Source organism: Mobula birostris, chromosome 1, assembly GCF_030028105.1.
Source record: "Mobula birostris isolate sMobBir1 chromosome 1, sMobBir1.hap1, whole genome shotgun sequence".
In the NCBI taxonomy this organism is placed as follows: Eukaryota; Metazoa; Chordata; class Chondrichthyes; order Myliobatiformes; family Myliobatidae; genus Mobula; species Mobula birostris.
The window spans coordinates 228992610-229011071 of NC_092370.1; the positions used below are offsets into that span (position 1 = coordinate 228992610).

General features: G+C 41.3%; 1 protein-coding gene across 6 annotated transcripts in view; it reads left to right on the forward strand.

Annotated features, from left to right (window-relative positions):
- The window catches only part of LOC140205546 (centrosomal protein of 128 kDa), a 642143-nt gene that overhangs the window by 538408 nt on the left and 85273 nt on the right, over positions 1 to 18462 (forward strand). For all 6 annotated transcript variants that reach the window (XM_072273171.1, XM_072273204.1, XM_072273166.1 and 3 more), the window contains one exon: positions 10523 to 10600. In XM_072273171.1, the coding sequence (XP_072129272.1) occupies positions 10523 to 10600 (78 nt within the window). The remainder of the gene's footprint in view (positions 1 to 10522; positions 10601 to 18462) is intronic.

Here is an 18462-nt window from a genome sequence, read left to right on the forward strand (position 1 = left end):
TGTTCACTCCTCTCTCAACAGTACCAGAACCTTTCTAGTTAGAATGCGAGCTATGATCGGCTGTTTGGTCAATTTAAACGCTGGCCTAGGTAGACTGTAAAGACAGGGTGTTGGGATCCAAAGCAAGAGACAAGTTCGCTCGCTCCCCACGGTGGGTCACTGCTCTCTCCATGGCACTGAGGCTATGAATACTGTCTTAGCTGCTGTGCTCCGCAAATGTGATGAACTGATAAGCAAGGCTTTGGGCCTACTCGTGGCTGCTTCAGGGTTTAGATCTGAGGACTCGATTTGTCTGTTGTTGCTCACTTCAATTGTTCACATGTTTTGTGTGTTTTTTTTTCCTTACTCTTCCGCATCAGGTGTTGGTCTTTTATTTTATAAAATTGGATTCTTTCAGGTTTCTTGCTTTGTGGCTACCTGTAAGCTAACAAATCTCAAGGTCGTATAATATGTACATTCTTTGATAATGAATGTACTTTGAATCTTTGAAGTTTATTAAATGCTCTATTTAATGAACCAACCTATTGTCATTAATGCAATGCAGTTTTGCTTGATAGTTGGCTGTTACCACGATAAAGAATTCTTGGCAGAGCAACATCAGAGTTAATCAGAATCCTGAAAATTTGATGGGCAGATTTTAGAGTAGACACAATTGCCCAATTAAAGCTTTCAAATGTTGTATATAAATTTTGACTTGGTTATTATTTATGTCTATAAGTGTTTTTGACAGCCAACCACAAGTCTTCAGATAAGGAAGTTATCAAGCTCCAACTTTATAAATAACTTAACATTTTAATTAATGTTAAAATTTGTCTGTTTAAATAATTTTTCCAGCAATTCCTTGATCTTAAAACCTGTTCAGTAGACAGCCCCTTGGTCTTAAGGCATGCAATTAGTCAAATTTTGGCCAATTTTTACTCAGTGTTTACTTACCATGAATTAAATGCATTTTTTCTGCTGGTTTAGCTACAGATGTATTAGTGCTCCATTAAATCAGCCATGTAATTTAAGACTAAGTTACTACAACTCTGGCAGGGTTTGCAAGACATTACTTCTTACAAAGCAAAACCCAATAGCATGAATGGCAGCGATGCTTCACTACCAGATGAACTCAATGCCTCCTATGCTTACTTTGAAAGGGAGAATATAACTACAGCTGTGAAGTTCCCTGCTGCACCCGATGACCCTGTGATCTCTGTTTCAGAGGTTGATGTTAGGCTGTATTTAAAGAAGGTGAACCCTCGCAAGGTGGAAGGTCCCAATGGAGTACCTGGTAAGGCTCTGAAAACCTATGCCAACCAACTGGCAGGAGTATTCAAGGACATTTTTCAACCTCTCACTGCTACGGGTGAAAGTTCTCACTTGCTTCAAAAAGGCAACAATTATACCAGTGCCTAAGAAGAATAATGTGAGCTGCCTTAATGACTATCGCCCGGCAGCACTTACATCGACAATGATGAAATGCTGTGAGAGAGCTTGGTCATGACTAGACTGGACTCTTGCTTCAGCAAGGACCTGGACCCATTGCAATTTGCCTATCGCCACAATAGGTCAATGGCAGACTCAATCTCAATGGCTCTTCACACGGCCTTAGACCACCTGGACAACACAAACACCTCTGTCAGGATGCTGTTCATCAACTATAGCTCAGCATTTAATACCATCATTCCCACAATCCTGATTCAGAACCTGGGCCTCTGTACCTCCCTCTGCAACTGGATCCTCGACTTCCTAACCAGAAGACCACAATCTGTGTGGATTGGTGATAACATCTCTTCCTCGCTGACGATCAACACTGGTGCACCTCAGGGGTGTGTGCTTAGCCCATTACTGTGTGGCTAGCCATAGCTCAAATACCATCTATAAATTTGCTGATGATACAACCATCGTTAGTAAAATCTCAGATGGAGATGAGAGGGCGTACAGGAGAGAGATATCCCAACTAGTGGAGTGGTGTCGCAGCAACAACCTGGCACTCAACGTCAGTAAGACGGAAGAGCTGATTGTTGACTTCAGGAAGGGTAAAATGAAGGAACACATACCAATACTCATAGAGGGATCAGAAGTGGAGAGTGTGAGTAGTTTTAATTCCTGGGTGTCAATCTCTGAGGACCTAACCTGGTCCCAACATATCAACGCAAACACGAGGAAATCTGCAGATGCTGGAAATTCAAGCAACACACGCAAAATGCTGGTGGGACGCAGCAGGTCAGGCAGCATCTATAGGAAGAGGTACAGTCGATGTTTCGGGCCGAGACCCTTTGTCAGGACTAACTGAAAAAAGAGATAGTAAGAGATTTGAAAGCAGGAGCGGGAGGGGGAGATCCAAAATGATAGGAGAAGACAGGAGGGGGAGGGATGGAGCTAAGAGCTGGAAAGTTGATTGGCAAAAGGGATATGAGGCTGGAGAAGGGAGAGGATCATGGGACGGGAAGCCTGGGGAGAGAGGGGAGGGGAGCCCGGAGGGTGGAAAGCAGGCAAGGAGTTATTGTGAGAGGGACAGAGGAAGAAAAAGGAGAGAGAGAAAGAAAGTGGAAATAAATAAATAAATAAATCAATAAAGGAGGGTTGGGTAAGAAGGGGAGGAGGGGCATTAACAGAAGTTAGAGAAGTCAATGTTCATGCCATCGGGTTGGAGTCTACCCAGATGGAATATAAGGTTTTGTTCCTCCAACCTGAGTGTGGCTTCATCTTGACAGTAGAGGAGGCCATGGATAGACATATCAGAATGGGAATGGGACGTGGAATTAAAATGTATGGCCACTGGGAGATCCTGCTTTCTCTAGTGGACAGAGCATAGGTGTTCAGCGAAACATATCGATGCAGTTATAAAGAAAGCAAGACAGTGACAATACTTCATTTGAGTTTGAAAAGATTTGTTATCAACAAAAACACTCAAAAACTTCTATAGTTGTACTGTGGAGAGTATTTTGACAGGCTACATCACTGTCTGGTATGGAGGAGGTGCTACTGCACAGGACCGAAAGAAGCTGCAGAGGGTCATAAATTTAGTCAGCAGCGTCCATTATTAAGGACCTCCAGCACCCAGAGCATGTCCTTTTCTCACTGTTACCATCAGGTGGGAGATATAGAAGCCTGAAGGCACACACTTAGTGATTCAGCAACAGCTTCTTCCCCTCTGCCATCTGATTCCGAAATAGACATTGAACTTGTGAACACTACCTCACCTTTTTAATGTATATTATTTCTGTTCTTTCCACGATTTTTAATCTATTCAGTGTACATATACTGTAATTGATTTACTTATTTATTGTTATTTTTTTTTCTGTATTATGTATTGCATTGAGCTGCTGCTGATAAATTAACAAATTTCATTACACATGCTGGAAATAATAAACCTGATTCTGATAAAATTACTAAGACAAAAATATGATAGTGTGTAAACAAACTGTCAAATCAATGAATTGTACAGTACATTTAGTAAATATTCATCCATTGCACTGTCTGTTAACTGAACAAAACATTTAATCAAATTAGTTATACAGCATCTGCAGTACTGTGCAAAAGTCTTAGGCACATATACTTTTGCACAGTGCTGTAGTAATTTTATGCATTGCGTTGTACTGTTGTTGCAAAAAGAAACAAATTTCACTACATGCGAGTGATAATAAACTTGATTCTGATATGGAGAGGGGAGGGAGTAGTGGGAAGCACCAGAGGGACATTCTGTAATGATCAATAAACCAATTGTTTGGCCTCAAATAACCTTGGCTGCTGTCTCAGGGCTGATGTGTCTGCACCTGTGCCACCCTCCACCTCTGGCACTCCTTCTCTGACACCACACCCCTCCCATGGTGCTCTACCCTTGTCATTCCCAGCACCCTTTGCTCCCACCAGATTTACAAACTTGCTTTCTGCTCTAGATTGACAAATACGATACTGTACTGTGCAAAAGTTTTAGGCACCCTGGCTATACATATGTGCCAAAGATGTTTGTACGGTATGGTATCCTTCGATTTTTTTGCAAATCTGGTCTGGGATTTCTTTATTAATTCTCTGTGCTGGCTTTTTTATATTGCCTCAGCCTATTTTTTGCAGCTTTCCCGTCACATGCCGGTGTTAATAAACCTGATTCTGATCCTGCTGAGATTTAATTGACTGGTCAGTGATTGTTGGATTTATTCTTCCATTGTGTTCTTGAACAAGAGCTCAACATTTGCATTTAGAGTCATAGAGTGCTACAGCACAGAAACAGGCCCTTCAGCCCATCTAGTCCATGCTGAACTATTATTCTGCCCAACCCATCAAACCTACACCTGCACTCTCACCCTCCATGACCATCCCATTCATGTATTTAACCAAATTTCTCTTTAAAGGTGGAATTGAACCTGCACCGACCACTTCTGTTGGCAGCTCATTCCACATCCTTACCACCCTCTGTGTAAAGAAGTTCTCCTTCATGTTCCTCTTAAATATTTCACATTTAACCCTTAACATATGACCTCTAAGTATAGTCATCCAACCTCAGTTGAAGAAGCCTGCTTGCATTTATTCTGTCTATACCTCTCATAATTTTGTATACCTCTATCAAATCTCCTCTCAATCTCCTGTGCTTCATGGAAACAATTTCTAACATAGTCACCCTTTGCTTATAATTCAGGTCCTCAAATTACGGCAACATCATTGTAAATTTTTCTCTGCACTCTTTTAATGTTTCCTTTAGGTAGGTGACCAGAACTGTACACAATACTCCAAATATTTCTTTATCAATGTCTTATACAACTTCAATATAACATTCCAAATCCTGTAATCGATACAGGTGCCATATCAAAGTACATTTGGACGATTCTGGTCCATAGCTCTGCAATTTTTTACTTACCTTTGACTCACGAACCTAGTTTGTGGCGTGTCCAAACCTGGTGACTAATCTAAGTGTAGCCATCTTTTCAATGTTTGATAATAAATTTACTTTGAACTTTAACTAAATATTTTCACTTTGAATTGTCCCTATTCCTTTCCCATTGTTTATTTAAAGCTTATTTACCTTGACCACTCTTCCCTATACACTTAGTCAGTACTTCATCAGGTTCACCTACTTGTTAATGCAAATATCTAATCAGCCAATGATGTGGTAGAGAATCAGTGCATTAAAACATGCAGACATGGTCAAGAGCTTCAGTTGTTGTGAGACCAAACCTCAGAATGGGGAAGAAATGAGATCTAAGTGACTTTTGACTGTGGAATGAATGTTGATGCCAGACAGAATTGTTTGAGTATCTCAGAAACTGCTGATCTCCTGGGATTTCCATGCACAACAGTCTCCAAAGTTTACGGAAAATGGTGCAGAAAACAAAAAGCATCCAGAAAGTGGCAGTTCTGTGGGCAAAAATACCTTGCTAATGAGAGAGGTCAAAGGAGAATGGCTGGACTGGTTCAAGCTGACAGGAAGGTGACAGTAACTCAAATAACTAACTGTTATAACAGTTCAAAAAAGGTTCAAAGTTGAAAATAATATATTATCAAAGTATATATAAACTTCGATAATAAATTAAAATAACCAATATGTAAAAGGCAACACATAAGTAATAGTTATTGAGAATACACAAAACATCAAACCTTGAAGTAGATTGGCTACAGCAGTAGAAGACCACACTGGATTTCACTCCTGCATGTAATAAAGTCGCCACTGTGTATATTCCTCTCTTGACAGATCCTCAGTGAGGGATTCTTCAGATGCAGAAATACCTCCTTTCTCATTGGACTGGAACCTTAGAAAGCAAGAAAATTCCCCAATGCAAGCTTCTGAAATTATTTTCCTTCTTTGCTATTTTTATGATCCGCACAAAACTTCAAAACTATTTCTCTGGTCTACAATAGTACAGTTCTACCTTCACAATACAAAAGAGCAACTACAGTCCCTCGTGCTAATACTAGCTCCCTGAAAGTCCTATCCTATCGGAGCCATGAAAATGAAAAAAAAATCAAGAGCAAAAACAGAAACCATAGGGAATATGCAGCAGTCCATCACAGGGAAAGCCCACCCCATCAATGAGCGCGTTTACAAGGAGCACTGCCACAAGAAAGCAGCATCCATCATCATGGACTCCTGTCATCCAATCATGCTCTCTTCTTGCTACAGGAAATATAGGAGCCTTGAGTCCCACACCACCAGGTTCAGGAACAGTTACTATCCTACTGCCATTAGTCTCTTTAACCAGTGAGGATAACTTCACTCATCTCAACACTGAACTGATTTCATAACCTATGGACTTGTTTTCAAGGACTCTATAACTCATGTTGTCATTTTTAATGATTTTTCATTCATTCATTCATCCATTTATCTATCTATCCGTTTGTTTATTTTTTTACTTGCACATTTATTTATTCATCCATCTGCCTATTTATTTATCTATATTTAATCTATTTATTTATTTATTATTGACACAATTTGTCTTCTTTTGCACATTGGTTGGTTGTCAGTATTTGTTTATGTACAGATTTTCATAAATTGTACTATATTTATTTTCCTGCAAATGCCTGCACGAAAATGAATCTCAAAGTAATATACGGTGACACATACAGCATGTACTTCGGTAGTAAATTCAATTTGACTTTGACCTGTGGGAAGAGAAACAGAGACAAAAACCTTTTGTCAGGACTATTGATGCCATTTCTTGCTATTCCCCATCTCTGTCTCTGCCTCCAGTTCACTATTGTTGGAATGATGAATTAACATCTACTTTGATATCTGTAAAACATGCCTCACCTCCTCTACTCACTCTATTACATCAATCACAAGTGGGATTTATCCAGAATAGAATTAGTCACATTCTAATTTCAACTGATACACAACTTTAGATAATGCCTTACATTAGTTCAGTGGCAACAACATGCTAAATTTAATATCCTTGTCAATGTGCCATTGAATGACAACGTTTCACTCAGGCCTTCTTTGTAATATCTCTATCCCTTTTCTACCATCAGTGGCAGAAGGGGTGGTACAGTGGTGTAGCAGTACTGTAACACTATTGACCCGGGTTCAATTTCACTACTGTCAGTAAGGAGTTTGTATGTTCTTCCCGTGACTGCATGGGTTTCCTCCCATATTCCAAAGACATATGGTTAGGGTTACTGAATTGTGGGCATGTTATGTTGGTGCCGGAAGCATGGTGACAATACAGGCTGCCCCAGCACAATTCTTGCTGATTTGATTTGATGCAAATGAAACACTTCACTGTATGTTCCAAAGTGGAAAGGCTAATCTAATTTAACCTAATTTAATCTATTTTAATCTAATCTAATATAATTAATACTAGCTGTGCTCTGAACATCTCCCTGCAAATGCCTTTGTCTCTTTAAAAGAGCTCTTTTAGCCTATTTCTTTGATGTTGCCTTTAACAGCATCTAATTCATGAATAATTGTTGTGTATCCTTTCATCCTTCCATACCTAACCTTAGACTATAGATGCTATTTAAAGACGAGTGTAGGCACCTTCACACTGAAGATATCATTGTCCAATGCAGGGTTTGTGTGCCAATGACCTGCCCTCTCTCTCCTTCTTTACTTCTGATCTTCTACCTTTGTAGTATGTTGTCACTTGCACAGATCTTAATGTGTTCTCTGGCCAGCTACTGTAAAAAAGCATGTCTGGGGGTCTGGTTAAAATAAACCGTTTCATGAGCTTTTTCAGTGCATGCTGTGCTCATTGGATTACTGAAAGCTGGCATGCTTTCCATTTCAGGACACCGTGAGGTAGAGGCACAGTGAAGCTTTCCTTCACATGGTCAATACTTACTGGATTTAGAAGTCCAGGTTGAAATTAGATGACCCTCCACTTCCACACTTATAAAACCCATGTTGATATTATTCCTGACTATTGCAGTATGTATCCAGTCCATCACATTATCAGCAGCACGCAAATGATTCCAGATTCAAGTTTATTTGTCATGTGTACATTGAAAGACAGTGACTCGTGTTGTTTGCATTAACAACCAACACACCCGCAGTGCTCGGCAGAACAACACAGAACACAACAAAAACAGAGCATACCAAGTGACAAAGCAACAACAGCAAAACAAGTACCATTCCTTCCTCGTAGATTTACAGATTAGGCTCTTGATATCCCCAGTTGGCTTTCAAGGATTCACAGACTCAGGGGCTCAGTCCACTGGGCCTTGACTTCTGGTTTCCGATCGACCTTCAGGCTTCGGTCTGTAGTACCAATTAACCTTTAAGCTTCCATCTTCAGTATTGACCCAGGACTCAGTGATGATCATGATGAATGAGGACCCCAGATTAGTGCGTAACTTTACAGCACCAGCAACCTGGGTTCAATTCCCGCTACTGTCTGCAAGGAGTTTGTACGTTCTCCCAGTGACTGTGTAGGTGCTCTGGTTTCCTCCCACAGATCGAAGATGTGACAGTTAGTAGGTTAGTTGGTCATTGTAAATTAAGTCAAGTTTATTTGTCACGTGTACAACAAAACACACAGTGAAATGTGTTGTTTGCATCAATAACCAACACACCTGAGGGTGCACTGGGGGCAGCCCGCAAGTGTTGCCACACATTCCAGTGTCAACATAGCATCCCCATAATGTTTCAACAGAACAACACAGAACACAACAAGCAACAAACAATAGCAAAAATGTGCCCTGTTTTTCTCTCCTACTCTTGCACGTGCACGGTCGTTTAACCCCAGGCTCGGCCTCCAGCATGTTGTTATAATCTTGAAGGACTTGGTTGGTGACTGTTCTGCAGTAGTTATACTCAGCAGAGCAGCCTAAGGTTTGAAAGCCAAAGAGCTAGTGTGTAAGGCTGTTTGTTTCGCTAGTAACCCTAGTGAACTAATGTAAAGCAGCTTCTTCATTCCTTTCCAATATTGGATGACTTTCAATTGAAAGTGGCAGGTTTGTGGTTTACTTACTAATGATTCATCACTGCACACCCCCTTGTGTATTTGCTTCCTGAGGTCTCCCATGAAGAATAGTCAAATTGGCAAAATATCTGTCTGGCCCTGACATGTTAGCCCAGCATGGATCAACACGTTTGTGAGAGGAGGTGGTTGAGGTACAAAGACTATTGTGGATGAGCTTGAAAAATGATGCCACCTTTTCCTCACTGCATTTGTATCCTTCTACCACATCTCATCCCATCGTCTTCCTTGCTTCGGAACAAAATGAAAGGTTGTTTTCTGTCAAGAGAGGATCATGGGCGTTCCTGCCAATTAGTAACAGACATCCAGCAGGTCATTTGGCACTTGTAAGAGAGATAGAATTAATGCTTCAATCTGAAGATCCTTAATGAGAATTGGAAAAGTGGAAAAAAGGTGTAGTTCTAAGTTGCAGAAGGATTGATAGACAAAGGGAATAGTGAGCCCAATGTTGCTGGATTCTGTGAGGTTGTTGATAGACACAAGATAGAAGTTTTCGAGAAGGTGCAGAGGAAATTTACCAGGATGCTTCCTGGATTAAACAGCATGTAAGGATAGGTTGAATGAGCTAAGGTTTTTCTTTCTGGAGTGAAGGAAGGTGAGAGGTGACATGATAGAGGAGTACAGGTTGATAAGAGGCACAGATAGAGTGGATAGCTAGAGACTTTTTCCCAGGGTGGAAATGGCAACTGTGAAGGGGATTGGAGGAAAGTACAGGTGGGATGTCAAAGCTAAGTGTTTTTTTTTAAAACACAGAGAGTGGTGAGTGCGTGGAATGCCCTTCCAGAGGTGGAGTAAGAGGCAGTTACATTAGGAATATTTATGAGACTCTCAGATAGGCACATGAATGAAAGAAAAAATGGAAGGCTATGTGGGAGGGAAGGATTAGATTGATCCTGGAGTCGGTTAAAAAGTCAGCACTACATCGTGGGCCAAAGGGCCTGTACAGTGCTGTACTGTTCTACGTCCACATTGCCATTTTGAAATACTATCTTCAACAATTTTGCTTTTTCACATGTCAGAAGCAGCTCTGACCCATGTTTCACAGGTTTTCATATGTCCCTTTGTTTGTTCTATCTCTTTCTCCCTCTCTCCCACCCCCTCATTTATCTATCAATTATATCTCTGTAAATATGGTATCACCTTGGAAACCCTGCTCCCTCCCTGTAAGATACAGTCCATTTGTCCTATCCATCTCTAACCCATTCCCCCTTCCCACTTTTCCACATTTAACAAAAGGTCTTCAACCTGAGACATTAAGCCAGTTTCTTTTTCCGCGGAGGCTATTTGACCTGCAGAGCACTTCTCGTCTGTTCTAATTTTATTTCAGATTCCGTACATGTGCAGTTTTTGTTTTTCAGTTGCATCTTTGAATGTTTGCTTTCACTAATAAAAGAGAACAAAGCTTTGCATTGTTTGCTGTGCAACTCTGGCTCATATGTTCTGTCACCAATGAGAAGTGTGATCTACGGGTTCTGCTATGAAGGGGAACTTTAGCCTCCATGTAAACTGTTAATAATCAGCACACAGTTCCACAATTATGTTTAATTGATCACGTTGGTCTTACTACTGTGGTCTGTTTGAACGAACTGTGTGAGTCTGAGTATACTTACAGTTTGTTCTGCATTTAGGGCACACAAGTGACACTGGACCATTTTGAATCAGTACCAGAGAGACTGAGTACGTTGGACAGCATCCGGGATCTGGAGGTAAAGATGCTTTATGGTTGTTTTCACAGCAAATCCAAATACTACCTGCAAAAAAAAAGGATTGAAAAATGGCAGATGAAGTTTTAATGCAGACAATGTGAAGTGTTGCACCTTGAGAGGACAAACCAGGGTATGACTTACATGGTAAACAGCAGGGCACTGAGGAGTGTGGTAAAACAGAGGGATCTGGTAGTACAGGTCTGTCATTCAGATAGGGTCATAAAGAAAGCTTTAGGTACATTAGCCTTCATAAATCAAAGTATTGTGTACAGGATTGGGATGTTAGGTTGAAGTTGTACAAGACATTGGTGAGGCTAGATTTGGAGTATTGTATGCAGTTCTGGTTGCCTATCTACAGAAAGGATATCAATAAGATTGAAAGAGTACTGAGAAAATTTACTTGGATGTGGCTGGGACTCGGGGACCTGAGTTATAGGGAAAGGTTGAATAGGTTAGGAATTTATTCGCTAGAGTGTAGGAGAATGAGGGGAGATTTGACAAAGGTGTTCCAAATTATGAGGAGTATAGATAGGGTAGGGGCTGGTTGGTGGTGTAGTGGCATCAGCAATAGACCTCGAGGCAGATGGTTCTAAGTTCGAATCCGGCCAGGTCCCAACCTGGGCAACAGCAGCAGCTGCGCGGAAGCAAGGCCAGGCAATCTACTGCCAGGAAAACCCTATGGACAACTACAACTAATGTTTCCATGAGTCGACAACGACTAGACGACACTCAACAACAACAACAACATAAATAGGGTAAATGCAAGCAACCATTTTCCACTAAGGTTGAGTGAGACTAGAACTAGAGGTATAGGTTTAGGGTGAAAGGTGAAAAATTTAAGGGAACCTGAGGGAGAATTGCTTTACTCTGAGGATGTTGAGGGTATGAAACAAGCTGCCAGTGGGAGTGATAGATATGAATTTGATTGCAACATTTGAGAGGTTTGGATAAGTACAGGGATGGTGGGGGGTGGGCTGGAATGCTGTATTCCAGGTGCAGTTGGTGGGACTCAGCAGCATAACAGTTTGGTATGGGCTAGATAGGTTGAAGGGCCTATTTCTATAGTGCCTGATAACTCTATGGCTCTACTAAATGCAAAAGCATTGAATTACGCTGAGATTTCTATGAAAAAAGTCTTATTTCTAAAACATGGAATCTCAGACACTTATCAGAAGTATTTGAAACTTGTTATCCCCATAATTATCCTTTGTAATTTTTTTTTGAAAGAAAAGGCATGCTTAAGGGCAGCAAGGCCAAAAATGATGTCTTTTGGGGGTCACTCTCCCCCTCTCCCCTACTCAGGACATATATCAGAAGCGTTGTATACACTGTACCTCCAATCCTTCCTACGGTCTCTTTAATCTCCTGCCATCAGGCAGAAGGTACTGTAGCTTAAGAACCAGTAATATCAGGCTGGGTAACAGCTTCTTCCACCCCCTCTCTCCCAAGCTGTTAGACTTCTTAAAATCCTGCTGTCACCCAGCAAACATGTACACCCTGTCTGAATGTCCTGCCCTCTCCCCTCTGCCCTCCTCAACTCACTGATACAGTTTTATCCCGCACTGGTCATTTTTCATATATTTATATGACTGTTTGTTTTATTATAATAATGCCAGTAACATTACACTGTCTTACATAAGCATGCACCTTGCACTTTACATCAACCTGTCGGCCTTCAGCATGTTACTCAGTAACTTGTGCTAATATTATTTTATGAAACTATATTTGCTGTGTATGACTATATTTACTGTGTTTCGCACCTTGGCCTCAGACGACCGATGCTTAGTTTAATTGTATGCATGTGTATGGTTAAATGACGGTAAAATTGAACTTTTGTACCATTCTCCTTGGGGTTACAGTGAGGACCAAATGACACTGTCTATCACATATATTCCTGTATTGAATATTCTTGAGATCTGGGCATTGCAAAACAAAGCCCACAAGTATCGCCGTGCTTCTGGCATGCCCACAACTTACTAACCCTAAGCAGTATGTCTTTTTTGTGGAATACGAGAGGAAACTGGAGCACCTGGAGGAAATGCACGTGGTCACAGGCAGAATGCACAAACTCCTTACAGACCACGCAGGAATTGAATACTGATCTTGCAAAATGGTGCTGCAAAATATTATGCAGGCTATGATGCTACAGTGCACCCACATTGCCACTAATATGATATAAAATACAACAAACAATATATTACAACAACCTACAAAAAGTGTGTGTGTGTATGTATGTGTGTATATATATATATAGAGAGAGAGAGAGAAGGGGGGGATTATATATACTTAATAAATTACTAAGTATTTTGAGTTGGTCTTCACTGTGGAAGATGCCAATAGTATGCCAGAAATTCAAGAATGTCAAGGGGAGGTGCAGAAGTGAATGTAGTTGCTATTACTAAGGAGAAGGTCCTTGGGTAGCTGAAAGGTCTGAAGGTAGAGAAGTCACCTGGACCAGATGGACTACTCCGCAGTATTCTGATAAAGGCCTCTGAAGGGATTGTAGAGGCATTAATAGTGATCTTTCAAGAACCACTAGATCCCGGAATGGTTCTGGAGAACTGGAAAGTACTTTTACCTTCCATTCTCTTAAGGAAGGGAAGTAAAAGACTGGAAATTATAAGCCTTTTTGCCTGACCTCAGTGACCTGAAGATGTTGGAGTCTATTATTAAGGATGGTTTTTAGAGTACTTGGAGGCACATATGAACCTACAGCACAATACAAGACCTTCGGCCCACAAAGTTGTGCCGAACATGTCCCTACCTTAGAAGTTACTAGGGTTACCCATAGCCCTCTATTTTTCTAAGCTCCATGTACCTATCCAAAAGTCTCTTAAACGACCCAATCGTGTCCGCCTCCACCACCGTTGCCGGCAGCCCATTCCACGCACTCACCACTCTCTGCGTAAAAAACTTACTACTGACATCTCCTCTGTACCTATTTCCCAGCACCCTAAACCTGTGCCCTCTTGTGGCAACCATTTCGACCCCGGGAAAAAGCCTCTGCCTATCCACATGATCAATGCCTCTCATCATCTTATACACCTCTATCAGGTCACCTCTCATCCTCTGTTGCTCCAAGGAGAAAAGGCCGAGTTCACTCAACCTGTTTTCATAAGGCATGCTCCCCAATCCAGGCATCATCCATGTAAATCTCCTCTGCACCCTTTCTATGGTTTCCACATGATAAAATAAGCCAAAGTTGGCATGGTTTCCTTAAAGGGAAATCTTGCTTGACAAATCTGTTGGAATCCTTTGAGGATATAACAGGCAGGTTAGACAAAGGAGAGTCAGTGGATGTTGTTTACTTGGATTTTCAGAAGGCTTTTAACAAAATGCTGCAGAGGAAACTGTTAAACAGAATTAAAGCCTGTGGTATTACAGGGAAGATACTAGAATGGATAGTAGATTAGATTACCAGCAAGAGGAAAAGAATGGGAATAAAGGGACGTCTATTCTGGTTGGGGCTGATGACTAGTGGCATTTTCCAGGGGTTGGTGTTGGGACTGCTTCTTCTCAAGTTGTATGTCAGTGATCTGGATGATGAAATTGATGGCTTTGTGGCCAAATTTGCAGATGATACTATGCTAAGATAGATGGAGGGGCAGGTAGGGTTGAGGAAGCCGGGATTCTGCAGAAGGACTTGACAGATTAGAAGAACGGGCAAAGAAGTGGCAGATGGAATATAATGTAGGGAAATGTATGGTCATGCACTTTGGTAGAAGGAGTAGGCTATTTTCTAAATGGAGAAAATTCAGAAATGTGAAGATGTCAAGATTGTTTAATGTCATTTCCAATACCCAAGTGTAGAAGAGAATGAAATAATTGTTACTCTGGATCCGAAGGCACACAGAATAAAAACACAATAAGATAAAAAACACGATAATAAATAAAAAAAATAAATATAAATACGTAAGGTAGTTTATAAGATTCCTACAGTCCTTATCAGAAAGCTACAGAATCTGGGCCTCTGTACATCCCTCTGCAACTGGATGCTCGACTTCCTAACCGGAAGATGACAATCTGTGTGGATTGGAAATAACATCTCCACCTCACTGACAATTAACACTGGCACACCACAGGGGTGTGTGCCTAACCCACTGCTCTTCTCTATATACACGTATGACTGTGTGGCTAGGCACAGCTCAAGTGGTATCTATAAATTTGCTGGTGATAAAACCATTGTTGGCAGAATTTCAGATGGTGACAAAAAGAAGTACAGGAGTGAGATATATCAGCTAATTCAGTGGTGTTGCACTAACAACCTTGAACTCAATGTCAGCAAGACCAGAGAGCTGATTCTGGACTTCAGGAAGGCCAGGTCGGGGGAACACAAACCAATTGTCATAGAGGGATCAGAGGTGGAGAGAGTGAGTAGTTTCAAGTTCCTGGGTGTCAACATATTGATGCAGCTATAAAGAAGGCAAGACAGCTTTCTTTATGGAGATTTTGTTTGTCAACTAAAACACTCGAAAACCTCTACAAATGTATTGTGGAGAGCATTTTGACAGGCTGCATCGCCATCTTCTATGGGGTGGGGCTGCTGCAAAAGATCGACACAAGTTGCAGAAAGTTATAAAATTAGTCAGCTCCATCATTTCTAATTCTGGTGGTCCTGGTATGGATGCTACGTAGCTTACTCACTGATGGTACTGGAACAGTCCATGAGAAGGGTGGGTGGGATCTTTCATGATGTTATAGCCTTTTTCTGCCACTTTTCTGTAAATATGTCTTGATTGTGGGTAGGCTGCTGCCAGTGATGCATTCAGCAGTTTTAACTACCCATTGTAGAGCCTTCTTGTCTGCTGCGGTTCTGCTTCTGTACCATGCATAGGATGCTCTCTACTGCGCATCTGCAGAAGGTCGAGGGTATGGATGTACATGGTCCAGCTCTTTTCAGCCTCCTCAGAGCTACAAAGAAACTTGCTGGATTCCCTAAAAGTAACTTTACAGGTTGAGTCGGTAGCAGGGAAGGCAAATGCAATATTAGCATTGATTTTGTGAGGACTAGAACATAAAAGTAAGGAAATAATGCTGAGGCTTTATAAGGTATTGGTCAGATTGCACTTGGAGTATTATGAGCAGTTTTGGGCCCCTTAAGGATGTGTTGGCATTGGAGAGGGTCTAGAGAATAGAAGGGTAACCCTTTAGAACACAGATAAGTGGAATTTCTGCAGCAGAGGGTGGTGTATTTGTGGAATTCATTGTGACAAATGATGTGGAGGCCAAGTCATGGGCTATATTTAAAACGGAGGTTGATCGGTTCTTAATTAGTAAGGTTGCCAAAGATTACAGGGAGAAGGCAGCAGAATGGGTTTGAGAGGGATAGTAAATCAGCCATAATGGAATGGTGGAACAGACTCCGTGAGCCAAATGGCCTAATTCTGCTCCTATGTCTCCTGGTCTTATGACCTTAAAACCTGTGTAAGATTGTTAGAGTTCAAGAGCTGTGGCATGCACACTTGTTGACAACAGAATGCAATAATTCCATTGACCATAAGACCAGGAGCAGAATTAGGCCATTTGTTTCATTGAATTTGCTCCCCCATTTGATCACTGGAAGGACTCAAACTGGCGGACAACTGGGCCTGCACATATAGTCTGAGCCCACTGGTATCAGGAGAAGTTGTTCCAACTGCATCAGCATCCTCTATTCAGTTAGAGTCTAGAGAAAACGGTAATGCAAATTGTATCCAAATTATGCAAATTTGTGAAGTATAAGATATACACTTTATTTATGTTAGGCCATTCAGCCTGCCGCGCCTACTCCACCATTCCATCATGTCTGATCCCGGATCCCACTCAACCCAATACATCATCCTTCACCATATCCTTTGATGCCCTGACCTATCTGGAAACTATCATCTTCTGTTTTAAATATATCCACGGACTTGGCCTCCACTGCAGTCTGTGGCAGAGCATTCCACAGATTCACTACACTCTGGCCAAAAAAAAAATCCTCCTTACCTCTGTTTTAAAAGGTTGCCCCTCAACTTTGAGGCTGTGCCCTCTAGTTCTGGATACCGCTACCATAGGAAACATCCTCTCCACATCCACTCTATCTAGTCCTTTCAACATTTGGTAGGTTTCAATGAGATACCTACACATTCTTCTTAATTCCAGTGAGTACAAGCCAAAATCTGCCAAATGCTTCTCATATGTTAACCCCTTCATTCCTGGAATCATCCTCATGAACCTCCTCTGGACTCTCTTCAATGACAACACACCCTTTCTGACATATGGGGCCCAAATCTGTTGACAGTACTCAAAGTGTGGCTTGGTTCGTGTCTTATAAAGCCTCAGTATTATCTCCTTGTTTTTATATTCTATTCCCTTTGAAATAAATGCCAATGTTACATTTGTATTCTTTTCCGCAGACTCAACCTGTAACTTAACCTTCTGGGAGTATTGAACAAGGACTCCCAAGTCTCTTTGCACCTCATATGTTTGAATTTTCACCCCATTTAGATAATAGTCCACACTATTGTTCCTTTTACCAAAATACATTATCATATTTTTCCCAATACTGTATGATATCTGCCTCTTTTTTGCCCATTCTTACAATTTATCTAAGTTCTGCTGCAATTGCATTGCTTTCTTAGCACTACCTATTCCTTCACCTATCTTCATATCATCCGCAAACTTTGCCACAAAGCCACCAATTTCATTATCCAAATAGTTGTCAAACAGTGTGAAAAGCAGCAGTCCCAATACAGACCCGAGGAACACCACAAGACACCGGCAGCCAACCAGAAAAGCCCCCTTTTATTCCCACTCACTGCCTCCTGCCTGTTAGCCATTTTTCTATACATGCGAGTATCTTTCCTGTAACGCCATAGGATTTCATCTTGTTAAGCAGCCTCATGTGTGGTACCTTTTCAAATGCCTTCTGAAAATCCAACTAAATGACATCCACTGCCTCTCCTTTGTCCACTCTGCTTGTTACTTCCTTGAAGAACTAACAGATTGGTCAAGCAAGATTTCCCTTTACAGAAACAATGCTGACTTTGACTTATTGTATCATTAGTCTCCAAGTACACCAAAACCTCATCCTTAAAGGTTAAGAGGAGAAGACCAGGAACTGGGGTTGAGGAGGAGATAGAATGAAAGGATCAGCCATGATCGAATGGCGAAGCAGACTTGATGGGCCAGATGGCCTATCTCTGCTCCTATGTCTTATGTCTTATGGTCTTAATAATAGACTCCAACACTTTACCAACCATTGGGTTAGGCCAACTGGCCTATAATTTCCTTTCTTTTGCCTTCCTCCCTTCTTAAAGAGCGGAGTGACATTTGCAATTTTCCAGTCCCCCAGGACCATGCCAGAATCAAGTGATTCTTGAAAGATCATGACCAATGCATCTGTTATCTCTTCAACAACCTCTCTGAGGACTCTGGGATGTAGTCCATCTTGTCCAGCTGACTTATCCACCTTAAGACCTTTCAATTTGCCGAGCACTTTTTCCTTTGTAATGGCAATGGAACTCACTCCTGTTCCCTGATACTCACGGACCTCTGGCACACCGCTAGTCGTTTTCCACAATGAAGACTGATACAAAGTACTCATTAAGTTCATCTGTCATTTTTTTGTCCCCCATTACTATCTCACCAGCATTATTTTCCAGTGGTCCAATATCAACTCTCACCTCCCATTTACTCTTTATATAACTGAAATAACTTATCCTGCTTTATATTATTGGTTAGTTTACCCTCATATTTCACCTTTTCCCTTCTTATAGCTTTTTTTTGGTTGCCTTTTGTTAGATTTCAAAAACCTCCCAATCATCCAATTTCCCACTCACTTTTGCTATCTTATAGGCTCTTTCCTCGGCTTTTATGCAGTTCTTAACTTTCTTTGTCAG